Here is a 13949-nt window from a genome sequence, read left to right as displayed (position 1 = left end):
AGCAGAGGAAAAATTTACATTTACTCATATAAATATTTCAAAAAGTAGCAAATATAATCATCCTGATCAGACCACTCTCTATCTCATTTAACCCTGATCCTGTGAACTGATGAGCATTTTAACACAAGAAACCTCAGTAACTGTTTTGCCCTCAGTGCAACCAAAGGTCATGTTTAGCAGATCACAAAGGCAAAAAGTACCCCCTGTTGGGCTGGATCATACACCAGTTCTTGTAATTTACTTTTTATTTCTGACATCTCATTTAGGTGTCAGACTCTGGGCTTAAACAACACCTGACTGAAACTATATCTGCCTAAACCTTGCATGACAGCACCTGGGTTTTGCCTCTGCTGCCCACACTGTTAAACCAGCAAGGAATAGGTAAAAAAGGGCTCATCTTCAACTGTCTCTGTTTTTGTGTAAAGGCTATGTCTAACAAACCCTGTTTCCTCTCTTATTATATTTCTAAACTGACTCCTCCTCCTTGGTGCTGGAGTATCAGTAAATCAATTTTGAAAAGCCTATTATACAGGCAAATAGGTAGTTTTCCAGTCCTCTTATTTCTAGGAGTCTGGCCTTCAATACACCTTATACTTGGAATTTTTAACTACTAACAGAAAAACTGACTGTGTCTAAAATGAAAAATGAAGGATAAACGGTGAATTAATCAGTTTGCTACTGAAAACAAAGGTAGTTCATGCTGGCTTTGGCAGCTTGGTTTTGCTGGGGCTTTTTTGTGTACTTTTTTCTTCATTTTGAAGCAATCCTTTGACTATAAGCAACCACTGCTTTTGCCGTATCTCTTAGGCTTCAAAGAGAAACAGCTTTTTCCTTCCTGCTGGCAGCTGAGGATGAATACAATTTTGCAAGAATGGGCACTTGCCTCCCACGGCAAGCCAAGGTGCTCCCAGTTGGCTGTGCCATTCTGAGAGGAAACTACCTGGATATGGGAGCCTTTTCTAGGCTTTGAATGAGGTTTGTGGAAGGCAGAAAAAGCTAAGCAAGGAAGTTTAGGAAACTGGAACGCATTAGCTGCTGGTGCTGGATGATTTTGAAGGATTACGTTTGTTGTTTGTTCTCATTCCTCCCTTTCCTGCAAAGGGAAAAATGAATACTGACCATGCCATATTACAGCCAGATCCCAGGCACGCTTCCTACCTGTCGTCTGCCAAGCTCTATGCTTCTTTCAAGCTCCATTTTGGCAGCTACCAGTTCTTGTTGATGGTTGTGCCTCAGCTGGTCAATTGCTGCTGCATGTTGGTGGTTGAGCTCTGAGCGCAAGGAAGCTGGTTACCATGAACAAAGAGAGAAGTTTAATTTGGACATGTTTACATTAATTAACAGTAACAGTCCAGCTCCATCTAGCATTGCTGCTGATCTAAAACACACTTTACATCAGCTAAGTAACTGTCCTGTATTTTATTCCTGTTGCTTTCTGAATACACCAGTTCTCCATCAGGAACTTTGGTGGTTTACTCCTTCCAAAAGGCCTTAAGGGTGAGGTATTTCCAAAGAGAAGAGTCCAGGCTTACCTATTAAAGCTTATAGCGATTTTAAGAGGAACACTTAGGTTAACACTGAATGACTCAGAGAGACACTACAGTGTTATAATAAACACACACATGTGCATGTATATTTGCATAAGGAGAAATAATGGTTTTGGAACCATTTTCAAATTTGAAAATAGTATACCTAACATAGCTTTTCCTTCATCCTCCAGCTCAAATCGTAGAGTCTGAAGTTCCTGTTCCATCTCCAATTTAAAGCCTTCCATGGCTTGTTTGTGTGTTTCTTTCAGTGCATGAAGCTCTTCTGAGTGCTTCTGTTGTAAACGTTCTTCTAACTCCTACGAAATCAAAATTGACAAAATTTGCTCTACACCAACTTAAAGAATGTATAAAACATTACACAATAAACATCTGGAAACAAAAAGCAGGCATTGACATACTCTAGAAAAAAACCACTCTAGTACTACTCATATTTTCTTATCCTCCTAACATATTTTTTCTTTTCAGTGGTTGATGGTTACCAAGATTATCTGTGCACAAAACCAATTTGGCTCACAGCTGGAAAAGCAAAAAAAACCCAATCCATGGATATATCTACAAAAGCAAGCAATATAATAAGGTACAGTTTCATGGATGGGTTTAGTGTGCACACATTTGGGGACTTCTGCCCCCTAAGGACACCCATGTTTACTCCCTATGGAATTGTATGAATCATAACGCTCCTGGTACACATCTTCTGCTGATCTTCAGGGCACATAGTGTGAAAACTGATTGCAAAGGCACACTTTGGAGCTGAGCTTAAACCTTAAGATACCCCCCATCACATACCATGCACTACCAAAATTCCAATTTTAAAGCTGGTTTTGTCAAGGTTTTAAAAAAGTATCTTGAGTGGGATATGAAAATTATCTTGCAAGTCACAGAATATAGCTAACACAATTTTTAACATAGGAAAAATATAAAATACATCTCAAAGGAGTCTATTGACAGAAAATACATGCAAAATTAACTATAATGGAAAATTCCTATTCAAAATCAAAACAAGAATATAATATTAAGGGTAACAATGTCAATCTACCATAAAGAAATGCATGTGTTGACAATACTTTTATATATATACACACACAGCTATACATGTGTATATAAAATAAGACATGAAACAATGCCAGTGTTAGAAAATATTTTCAATATGTTTTGTTCATATTTAACTGGATAGATAACAGTATTACTACAATACATCAGCTGAAAAGGAAATGTTGAAGTTATGCAGATTCTTTACTAACTCCAACTGTGTACGCAAAATGCTAAAATGGCAATATTCTCTACAGAGTTTGGAATAACCATACAAACATACCTTTTGTTCTTGCTCTTTTGTTTCTTCCATGTTTTGAAAGGCAAGGATATGGGCTTCCTGAAGTGACTTATGCCTTTGCTGATGCTCTTCTTCTAATTCCTGGATCTCCTGAGTCAGTCTCTGTCGCTCCTGACTGAACTGGGCTTGTAGCTGTTGCAAAGAGCTCTGGGACTGGGAAAGCTGCATCTCCAGATTCTGCTTCAGTAAGGAGATCTAACCCACAACAGAATAGCAAATATTCGTTAGTCATTAATACTAACATCAGCTGTAAAGACAACATTCAGAAGCAGAAAACATTTGAAATTTTAGAGCAAGAGCATTAGCTAAAAGACAGACAAGCAATGTCATCCATCTAGTGAATCTGCTATTAATGTTATATGTATATAACCAGAGATATAATAATTACATTTTAGTGGTTTTGTAAGGATTATCATATTTGTTAGTTCATACTGCAGCACTACCCGTAAAACAATTTTTAATGGCCAAATTATCAAAGATTACTTAGGTTTTATATAAAAGATCGATAAAAATGACACTATCAAGGTCTGAAAGCAAGCACTTGATGGTTAAACTATTCTTGAGGGGAACACCCATTCTGCAAGGATAACCCTGCACTTGGAATAGGAGAGGACAGCTTGTGACATCTACACTGTTTTTTACATCTTTTTCTATTCTATGATCCTACCTTACTAGTGGTTTTTTCATTTAGAAAGAAACAGTACCACTCAACATCAAAAAAAAAGTAACATTTGATGGATTTCCCATCACACATTTTTCTGTTAGTTCAGTAAGACTATGAGAGTGATTTTTATGCTTGTTTCCAAGATCTAAATAATTTGAGTCACAAACAACTAATTTTCTTAGAAACACCTGATTTTACAAACAATGCTTTTTTATCCAACAAGTATTATAGTACACTATATTCCTTTTTTAGTCCCATTACCTTTTTATAATAATATTATAATTTGTTCTCCACATCAGAGATCATCTTTTCAGACTGAAAGTACTAAACCTGTATTCCCTTTCTAGCCATGAGATACCCTCCAGTTCTAGAAACAAGATTTACCCAAAAGAGAATTTTGCTACAGTGATTCAAAGGAAGGATAATAAAATTGCCAAGTGGCAAAGAATTTGAATCAGTAAGGATACTTTTCAGGCCTCAGAGCATTGCATAATATGGAATTATAAATGGAAGTCTGATAGTGTCATTTGATTCAGCATACCTTAAAATTAATTATGTCAAATTCGTAACGACATTGCACATCAAGTTATTGAGTTAGAGAACATTAAATCCACCACTTAGCAGAATATTAATTGCAGCATACCAAGTACAACTTCTAGCATGAACATTGCTGCCAAACATGTGGGTTAAGGTTTTTTTTTCAGAAGGACACAGCTTAAGCAGACTTGAAAGAAAAAAGCTACAGAAACAAAAATTGGAAGTAAAGCAAAAGAAAACAAAAATCAGACTAATTTAAATGAAATAAGCATAGCTTGTCATATTTCAGGTTCACAGGTCTTTGTGACTGGGAATATACACTCTAACATACACTGTATAAATAGTATTGTACTTCAGATACCTTTGAAAAAGATTAGCCGCTATTAAAGGAATGTAGGGAAGGCCTACACAATGTTTTGCAAAACCTTTTACTAACGACATTAAATACAAATTTCATATAATAATTGCATAGTGTCAGACCAAAGTTTTATCTGATCTCTGGCTTTGCCTGCAGAAAGGACCAACTAGGATTACCCTAGAAAAAAAAGGCCAAGCATAAATGTAGGGAGCTTGACTCAGTAGTCTACCTGAAACTAGCAATGCTTCTTAAATCAGAAGAGGTATTTTGTAGCAGATGTATAGAAGAAATAATAACAACCATTATCTGAGCCCATAAAAGTTTTTAGCATCCATAATATCCTGTATCAAGTTCCATGCAGACATGCCAATTTACATGATGATATTCAGCACTTGTAATGGAAAGGAGTGAAAAGAAGTTCCCTTTCCATTCGCTGTATTATACTCATGAGAGTTTCTATAGCTCTCCGTCATTTCCCTCCTTACAAACTCTGCCACACTGAACTGCTTTGGCTTAATGAGTTTCTCCTTGTACAGAAGTTATTTCATATCTATGATCACGTTTTCCCTACTTTTCTACTACTTCTTTTTTTAAGATTAGGAGTCCAAAGCAGCACAAGTTATTGGACATGAGAGTAAACTTTGTTTTTATGTACTGATTTATATGGTTTTACATGTTATGTTCTCTGTTTCTCTCCTATATTCCTAAAGTTTTATTTGCTTTTGAGACTCCTTCGGAGAACTGAGGTGATGTTTTCATAGAATTATATATCATAGTCCCCAAATCTATTTTCTAGTTGTAACAGGTGAAGGTAAGGCTCATCGTTTTACAGAAAAAGTTACAATTTTTCTTTCCTTGTGTATAATTTTGCATTTACCTACACTGGCTTTAATCTGATATATTATTGCCAAGTCCCTTGGCCTTTTACAGCTATTCTAATCTGAATAAGCTTTTATAAACTGCAAAGTTTCCTACCTTACTTATTTATCAACAATCTGTGAAAGAAAATTATTTAGCTCCAGTGTAACTCTACTGATAATCTACCTCCACTGTGGATTACTACATTTATTTAATATCTATATATAATATATAGTGTATTTTTTGTCTTCACCTCTAGAAACTCCCACCACTGAAGAGGTGAGTTTGCACCATGCACCTGCCAGCATGGCCAGCTCTAAATTTTCATATCTGCATCATTTTCTTGTACTGCAATGTGGTTGTTATCCTTCTCCAGCAAAAAAAAAATAAACTATTTTACCTAAACTTTCCCTTGGTCTACTCACATCCCCATCTACTCTAATTCATCCCATGTTCACTGCTGAGCCCTTCTCTCCTTCCCACCTTTCTGTAACCTCATACCTACCCGGGCCTTCTCTTCACCTGTAAGCCCATTCTCACTGGTCCCTTTGACCATGTTCCTGTCCCTCAGGTTTCTCACCACTGTCCTGTCCTGTTCACCCTGGCCACCAGGAGGTACAGTGCTAGGGCAAGTCCTGCCCAGTCCTGCAGAACTTCTGGTAATTTAATGATCACACTCTTAACAAGCCTTTCACTATAACAGTCAAATAGAGTCAACCTCGGTAAATTAGGCAAATTTTAATTAAAATAACATGAAAAAATGTATCTTTGGCTTGAAGTTAAATCTATCTCTCACTTAGTTCCTGCTCCAAATTCTGACAATTATCAGTATATAATTTATAAATATGTTGAGCATGGGCCAAGGGCAAAATTATTTTGTTTTCATTTCTGTCTTGGAAATGTGGAAAACATTTTAACTGAGATGACCAAGAGAAGTCTGACATCTGGGCAGGAAGCCATCTTCGAAGAGAACAGCAATAAGCAAGAGCAGCTCATCCTTTCACCAGATTAAAGTGACTGCAAAACCATAGCCTGAAATGAGTCAATGTCTGGAGATGTCTGTTTGCATCAATAGACTATACAGAAAATAAAGGACAATGAGAATTAAATGATTCTAGCAAGCAAGTCAGACTAGTCTACCCTTCTAATAATTTGTTTTGATGTTGAAAAGTACAAAAAAAGTTAAAGTATCAGTCTTTTTAGAGGAGCATGTGATTTTAAATTATATTTTGACTATTCAGTGCAGAGACTGATATCCTTAAGAGCATATTTTGAGAACATCAGTGCCTCTTTTTGTATGTCCTTGGACTACCCTTTCTGTACACCTCTGTACTGAGGATTCAAAAGAAAACAGCTCTAAACATCACTCTCTGAACTTCCAATACTTTTATCCCAGGTTTTCAGCACATTAAAAACATCAGTGAGAATTAAAAAAAAAATAGAAAAAAAACAGTTTGTCTACAATTATGAATTACACTGCAAAACTGCAAATTATAGTAGAGCATCAATTCCATGCTTTGTAGAAAGCTCTGCAATACAGATCTGCACTGCCCACAAGCTTGCTTGCATTAACAATGACATAAGGACACTGCTCATGTTATGACCACGTACACAGTGTTGGATGCCAGTGATGCACACACAGTCACACAGAGAGATGAGGGGATGCACTCCACAAGCTTTGATAGCAGCACATGTTCTCGTCTCAAATATTATCATGTCTCCCATTTCATGGGCTTAAGCTGTAAAGCAGCACTGCAGGATATGCAGGTTGATTAGTGCAAGCATGCCCTGTTCACAAGCTGTAAATCTGTAAGTGCAAATCACTTACATTGCTGATAGATTTATGCAAAGCTTCACCGAGACAGTGCCGCTATGAAGGAAAGATCACAGGAATAAAGGGAAACATTCAGAAATCAACTAAGTAAAAGAAAAAGGGATAAGGAAGGAAGGGTAAACATAGAACATTAATTATAATTTGATCAGAGAAAAATAAATTGAAAGCCATCTGGAAAAAATATGAATATGTTGCTTTGACTTAGTCTATAAGCTACTGAACACAGAACAGAATGACATGGTTTACCATGTTATGTTTCTGACATACAGTACAGCATTATTTCTTTAACATAATATTACTATATAGACATATATTACACAACTGAACACTTTTGAAGTTATCCACTTGTTTTCTCTTCTCTTTTACGGCAAAAAAATTTGGGAAGAAGTCATTAAGTACATGAACAGATGTAATATAAGGGCACAATCGACAATCAGCTATGTCTCAACTATCACAAGCATATTAAGTACATAATATTAATGATAAATTTTCACTGTTCAAGGGCAGAAAATGAGTTTAGTAATTAATGAAGACATTTCTATTAAAATACTACTTTTATCTTTCTTAAAATTCAGAACCAAAGGCACACATAAAAGAATATTCCTGAAAGTCTCCAGCAATAAAATGATTTAATGTACCACTTATATTAGTGGTGATAACTAATGAAAAGCAAAAAATCCCAACATATTGTCACAAAAATGCTCAGTGAAATATTATTGATCATACAAATCTATGTAATTCATATGCATATGAAAATGCCTGTGTTTATATATATGAATTATGTAGATAAGCACAAACACATGCACAGAACAGAGTCATCAGAAATTAAGTGAGAGTAATGTCAAATTCAGCATGACCACTTTCCCCTTTTGTCACAGGTTGCTGAAGAAGATGTCTTTCTCCAGGAGACAGCAGGTATTTTGACACCAGCCTGAAAGCCTTTGACACCAGCCTGAAAGCCTGTAGGTGGGAACTATTAGATAACACTTTGCCAAAATAAAAAAAGAAATTGTTATTCAGTCTCAAGAATCTAAAAAAAAGGCACAAAATAAAAATACGTTATTGTGAAATATCCAAAATAAGCTTTTAAAATTGTAAGGAAGTTATAAACATGTATCTATGCAAGGGTGGAACACTAGGAGGCATCATACTCCAGCAGACAAGGCAATAGACCAGCATCTAACAGCTCTGATTCCAACACTGGATTTTGAAACCGCTGTTCTGAACAAATCCACCCAATTTTTCTGTGCTTGCTCTCCCATCTGGGAAAAAGTTTGTTTAGGGGGGAAGCTGTTACGAACAGGAATGAACTCCTGCTAAATAAATCTTCACTTTCTAGAACACTTGAGACTTTATATTGGTGGATGCATCTATTCAGCACTGTGGTACAACTAAGAAATAGATTTTACAACTGAAGCAGAAAAGTTGTCATTGCACTACACTGAAGAGAAGTTCCAAGTAAAAATAAAATAATATAGACTAGTCAATTGGAATGGAGGCTCATACCAGCAAAATGTGCCGCAATTAAATCAGATGGAACTCCATATTCAAAAGTATGCAGAACACATTCAAAATGTAGTACTCCAAAATAGCACTGGTTTAAGTGTTATTAAGAAATTTCATAAAAAATCCAGACATCATTATGAGTACTTCCATTTCAAGGTCCATCCATGTTCTCGATAAAGAAAGTATTAAGAACCAAAAAGAATGCACGCATAGTTACTACTGTCTGTATATCTATGATGAGGAAAAGTGATGATTAAAAAACAAGGAAGCAGGTGGGTTTAACTATCACTCTATTTCTACAGGTTGGTATTCAAGATTTCATTTGTGATGTTACTGTGGTGTAAGAAATCTTTGCTCAGTTCTCTTTGAAACCTATGGGGTGTACAAGCTTAAATTACTTCTTGAAAGTACAGACACTTCTGAAAAAACATCTCTACTTGGTATAGATGTATTAGCTAACCTGATTTCACTTGATTTTGCTGTCTCATTTTTCACTAGAAGTATTATCTTCTCCACCCTCAGAATATGCAAAGCTAAGCCTCAGATGCAACCAAGAAAGCTTCACCATGACTCAGAGGAAGAGCAGAGATGCAGCAGAGAATAAAATCTGCATCTTTATATGCAGCATGTTTAGAACCCACTGATCATTGCAGGCTGCTCAGCAGGACTGAAAGACTTTGCAAACAATAGATGGAACAAGACTGGAATTCTTAGCTCTCTTTCAACATCTCTCCTAGAAGAGCTGAGTTTTCAGTTTAGTTGGGCAAATGTGTGTTGCAGTAAAAAACAGATTTAGTGATTTGAAGCTATTCAAGCTTTGTGTTTGCTTGTTGTAATGAACAGTTGCTTGTGTTCCAATCACAGCTATCACAGGGGCCATTCTTGGTGATGAAATGGTGTCATTTTCTTCAAGAAGGACATTTACTGCACCAGTGACATTTTCACATTTTCATTCAGTTACCTTGTTTCCTACAGGACATTAACTAATTGAATGTATGGAAGTTCTCCTGTTTCATGGTTTCTCTGAACTAAAAATTACTTTCAACGAGATTAGAGAGGCTTGACACTTAATTTCAGCATCAGTCTTCATATCACCCAAAGATCAGTTAGGTAACACTTTCCCCTCACTGACATTTCAATGTCATATTTTGTCACAATCTGACTTGCCTATATGGTTTACTGAAGTTTGAAAACACTGCTGGCAAACAGGAATTCTTGTGTAAAACCTGAGACCCTAACTGGGAAAGGCCCTACTTTATCTGTTTTATCAAAGCAGATCTAGATTGCTACACAGTCTTTGCTTCATTTTAAGAATGACCTCCCAGAGATGCCGCTTACCTTTCTGAACAACAAATCCTACCTGCACCCATCAGACATTAGTAAAGGAAATGAGTTTCTGAAGTGCCTAGCACAGAAGCCAAAGGGACCTTTGGCATAAGCCTACTTTATCCATCTAATAATGGCAACAACAACCCTAAAACTCTCCCTCGAGACAGGTCTTTGAAGAGAAGGACTGATTTGTCAGCAGATGCACAGTCTCTGGCTGCGCAGTGCTTACGTGGCAGATGACTCCGCAGAGATTTGGAAAGCAGCTGTTTGCTACTACAACGTTTTGTACTTGGCTCGAGGCTTCTGACACGCTAGCAACTGGAGAGCTACATCAAAGTTTGCCCTCTCACACTGGTAAGAAAAAGCAGCATTTAGAGTCCTTTCCCTGTCTCAAAACTAAACAGTTTTCTGATGAGGAAAAAGAAGTATATACAAGGCATTCTGAAATCTTTAATAATCTCTGGGATCTAACTGGTCCTTATTTCCTCCTGGTTTTGCAGCAACCCCAAAGGGAAGGTGCTATCTTCAGGATGCCAGAAGGTGGGAAACTTACCCTCTTGTGTTAAAAAGATGGAGTTTTTATCTTTTCCAGTTCTAGGAATCTATCACACTTCTAGGCAAAATCACAGAATGGCATGGGTTGGCCTAGGTATTTTGCAGATTTGAAGCAGTCTGGATATTAGAGTACACTCTTTTAATCCAACAAAGTACAAGTTCAATGGTCAGGGGAAAAACAAGTGCATTTGAATGTCCTGATAATTTTTAAAGGTTTTGGGAAGTTACTAGGGCTTCATTCATTTATTTGTCATAATGCTGTCAGAATTTCAAGATCACAGACAGACCTTAACTAATTTCTCCTGGAGCACAGAAGTATCCCAGCCCTTAATCCAGAATTTCAATCATCTGCTGAATCTCAAACAAATTTTGCCCCATTTCATCAGTTCTCTCTCATTCCTTCCAGAGTCCACTGTTTTCATTGGTTTGAACCAAAAGCAAAAGCTACTTTAGCAACTACAGAGCAAAGAGGCTACGGGAAGCATTTTAAAACGAAATGCTTGCCAAAGTCTTTATCTTACATTTAAGGGAAAAACATATATAAATACAGGATTAAAATTTTATTTTGGGGATGGTATTACTGTTGGATTTGGCTTAGATTTCTATTTACTAGTTTTGGAAGTGTGAACTTCCAAATGTCAAATTAAACTTTTTACTCATGCACAATACTAAGAATTTCATGTTCTTTTCATCCACTGACAAATAGAACTAAAAGCCTTTCCATCTCTTCCAGTTTTACTGCCAAACAAAAACTCATTATATTAAATTTCAACTAGAAGTTTAGGATCAGGTAGGTACAAGTTTCTTTGTGTAAGAAAATACCAACTTCAAGCATTAGCCAAGACATTTATTTTTAACTGAATTAAACACAACACCATGGGAAAAAAAAATTAAGAAGGAACCAAAAGAGAGATGAAGAAGTCCAGCAAGACATTTATTACAAAACAGAGAACAAACTCACACTTCAAAAACACTAAAAACACTGATTTGTTCTGTTGCTTTTATTTGCCTGTTTTGCTGAGTAGCTCTTAATTGTAAATGGTCTTTAATGAATTCCTCCATTATATTCAGAATCTTTTAAACAAAGAGTAAAATAATGATGAAGGCATGGTCTTGGCTGAACGGGCTCACCAAAACCAAAAGCTCATAATGAACAGCTGAATTTAGGCATTTGTTTTTATGTCCAAGCTTCAGACAACACTACAATGGCCAATGTGGACAGAAGAAATGCACCAACTCACCATCAGGACCAACTCACCTTATTCTCTGCAGAGAATAAGGAGCCCAGAACAAGAGGGATTCCTTACTGAGAAGTAAAAAGTCATGAAACCAGGGGAAACAAGTTCAATAGTTGGCCCTCTGAGAGCTGCAGTGAGTTTGGACTATGAGAATATCCACATGCTCATGTGAAGCAGTTTCTGACCTGTTTCAAGAATAGGTTTCCCACCTGGAATACAGGAGCACTAATTCTTCTAAAACAGCGGTGAGTGGAAGGATGCACATAGACAATGGATCTAGGCAGAAACTCCCAAATCTCCCCTAATTCTCTGTGAGGCCTGCCTGAGTTACAGCACAGTCCCATTAAGACCACAATTTTGAGAGTTGTATTAACTTGTCAAAATTTTCAACAGTCAAAGCAAGCATGCTCCTTCAGAAAAACAGGTATCTACAGAGTGAAGAAGAGCCATAAAACATTAACCTGAACTACATTCCAGGGTGCCCTCTACTCTCTTCTCCCTCCTTGGTATGACTTTTCTTTTTATTCTTTTGGATTTCCACTTTATAGATTTTTAAGTGCTTTTTAAAACCTGCCCAACATCTCTTACCTTCCACTAGATGTCATGGTAGCCTTACTAGTATTATTGAATACAAGAATCACCACAGCAAATTCGGAGGGAGTTATTTGAAGTTTACCTCCACTCTGTTTCTGACAGATAAGCCTTTAGACAGGGTGTTCAGGACAATATCAAGTAACAGGGAGCTGAGTAAAATGATTCTGTGCTGAAAGTTTAATCTCCCTTCTTTCTGGAAACTGATACAAGGTATGTGCAGGTTATTCCTTGTAAAAATTTCCAGCATCCATTTGACAGCAAATCTTCTAATGCAAGGATTACCCAGGCTGTGGAACAGGCCAGTAATCCCTGTGCTGGGGAAAGAAAGCAGTGTTTCCTGATTTTGTTAATGTGGATGCACATCAGCTCTGCAATAAGCACCTCTACACAGGCAACTAAAGATGGAGAAGTAACTGGTTCTGGATGAAGCCTGATCAAAAGCCATCTATAGATGTGTACAGGAGCTCAGGGATTTTTCTCAGCATTCCATCAACAGCAGAATAATCAGGATTTTTTGACCAGTATGTTAAGACTGAGCTTGTCATTACCTGAAAACTACCATTTGAATAATAACTACATCAGAAGGAAATATTTACATTTTGATAGACATCAAAGTTTCTCCTATTTACTTTGACAGTTTAAAAAGGAGCATGTCATCACAGAAACAAACTCTGAAGAGGAAATCTCAACATATTTTTCAAAAAAGGAGTCTTTGCAGTAGGAATAACAAACAACAGCTACCAAAACATATATAGTGTACTTTAGTCCAGTCTTGCTGCACTACTTCTGGTATTCCCATTGATAGAAGACACATTTTTGGTGTGAAAAGTTGACAAAGTTAAGAAAGAAGAATGTCACAAGTAGCAAGTATGAAGCTACTTAAGAATGGGAAAGCTACATATGGGAAAAAATAATGACAGAAACATTCATTTTACTGGGACATTTTACTGAAAAGTAAGGAAGACAGGAGAACCAATATTTGCTCAAATATAGGAAAGTCCATCCACAATGAGAACCCTTGATTCTGTTTACTGAAAAAAAACATATCACAAGAAGAAACAGATAAGAAAAATACAAATCTTAACCTGTATGTTTCAGTGCCCAGAAATGAAGGTTGCACAAAACAGACAAAGAACATGCTTATGCTTTCAACAAAAAAAAAAAAAAAAAAAAGAAAAAGAAAACGCCAGCTATTTTGGCCCTGGCTGAAGCTTTCTCAGCAGTAAAATGTTTTTAAGAAAAGCGTTAAAACCCCATTATAGAGCTAAGAGGAATGGAAAGGAGCAAGCATATCTGAATTCACTGCATATTTCATTATGAAACTCTTGAATGGATTGACATAGAAGTACTAGGTGCAATTTACAAGGGAAAAAAGGAAAAAGTACTTTCTCCTTTTCTCCTTTGTCTTCCAGAATAATTCTGTGTATCAGAGATAAAAACTACACATTTGGTCTCTATACAATGATACAATGGTTAAACTACCAACCACATCTAAGTGTTGATGGTGCTTGGCAACCAGCAAGAAAGTGTTTCAGCATTTAATCAGCTGAGTAGCATTTCATCTCAAGCTTCTTTTATTCATAACAAAGCTATACT

At 36.6% G+C, this 13949-nt stretch overlaps 1 protein-coding gene across 1 annotated transcript in view; it reads right to left on the bottom strand.

Annotated features, from left to right (window-relative positions):
- Positions 1-13949, bottom strand: part of FAM184A (family with sequence similarity 184 member A) — a 73998-nt gene that overhangs the window by 12699 nt on the left and 47350 nt on the right. The window contains exons 10-12 of the mRNA XM_058802178.1: positions 2863-3075; positions 1693-1846; positions 1159-1286 (exon numbers count right to left, since the gene is read on the bottom strand). Coding sequence (XP_058658161.1) covers positions 1159-1286; positions 1693-1846; positions 2863-3075 — 495 coding nt within the window. The remainder of the gene's footprint in view (positions 1-1158; positions 1287-1692; positions 1847-2862; positions 3076-13949) is intronic.

This window comes from Ammospiza caudacuta, chromosome 3 (genome assembly GCF_027887145.1).
Source record: "Ammospiza caudacuta isolate bAmmCau1 chromosome 3, bAmmCau1.pri, whole genome shotgun sequence".
Lineage (NCBI taxonomy): Eukaryota > Metazoa > Chordata > Aves > Passeriformes > Passerellidae > Ammospiza > Ammospiza caudacuta.
The sequence above is the reverse complement of the archived record's forward strand: the minus strand, read 5'-3'. Positions and strand labels throughout refer to the sequence as shown.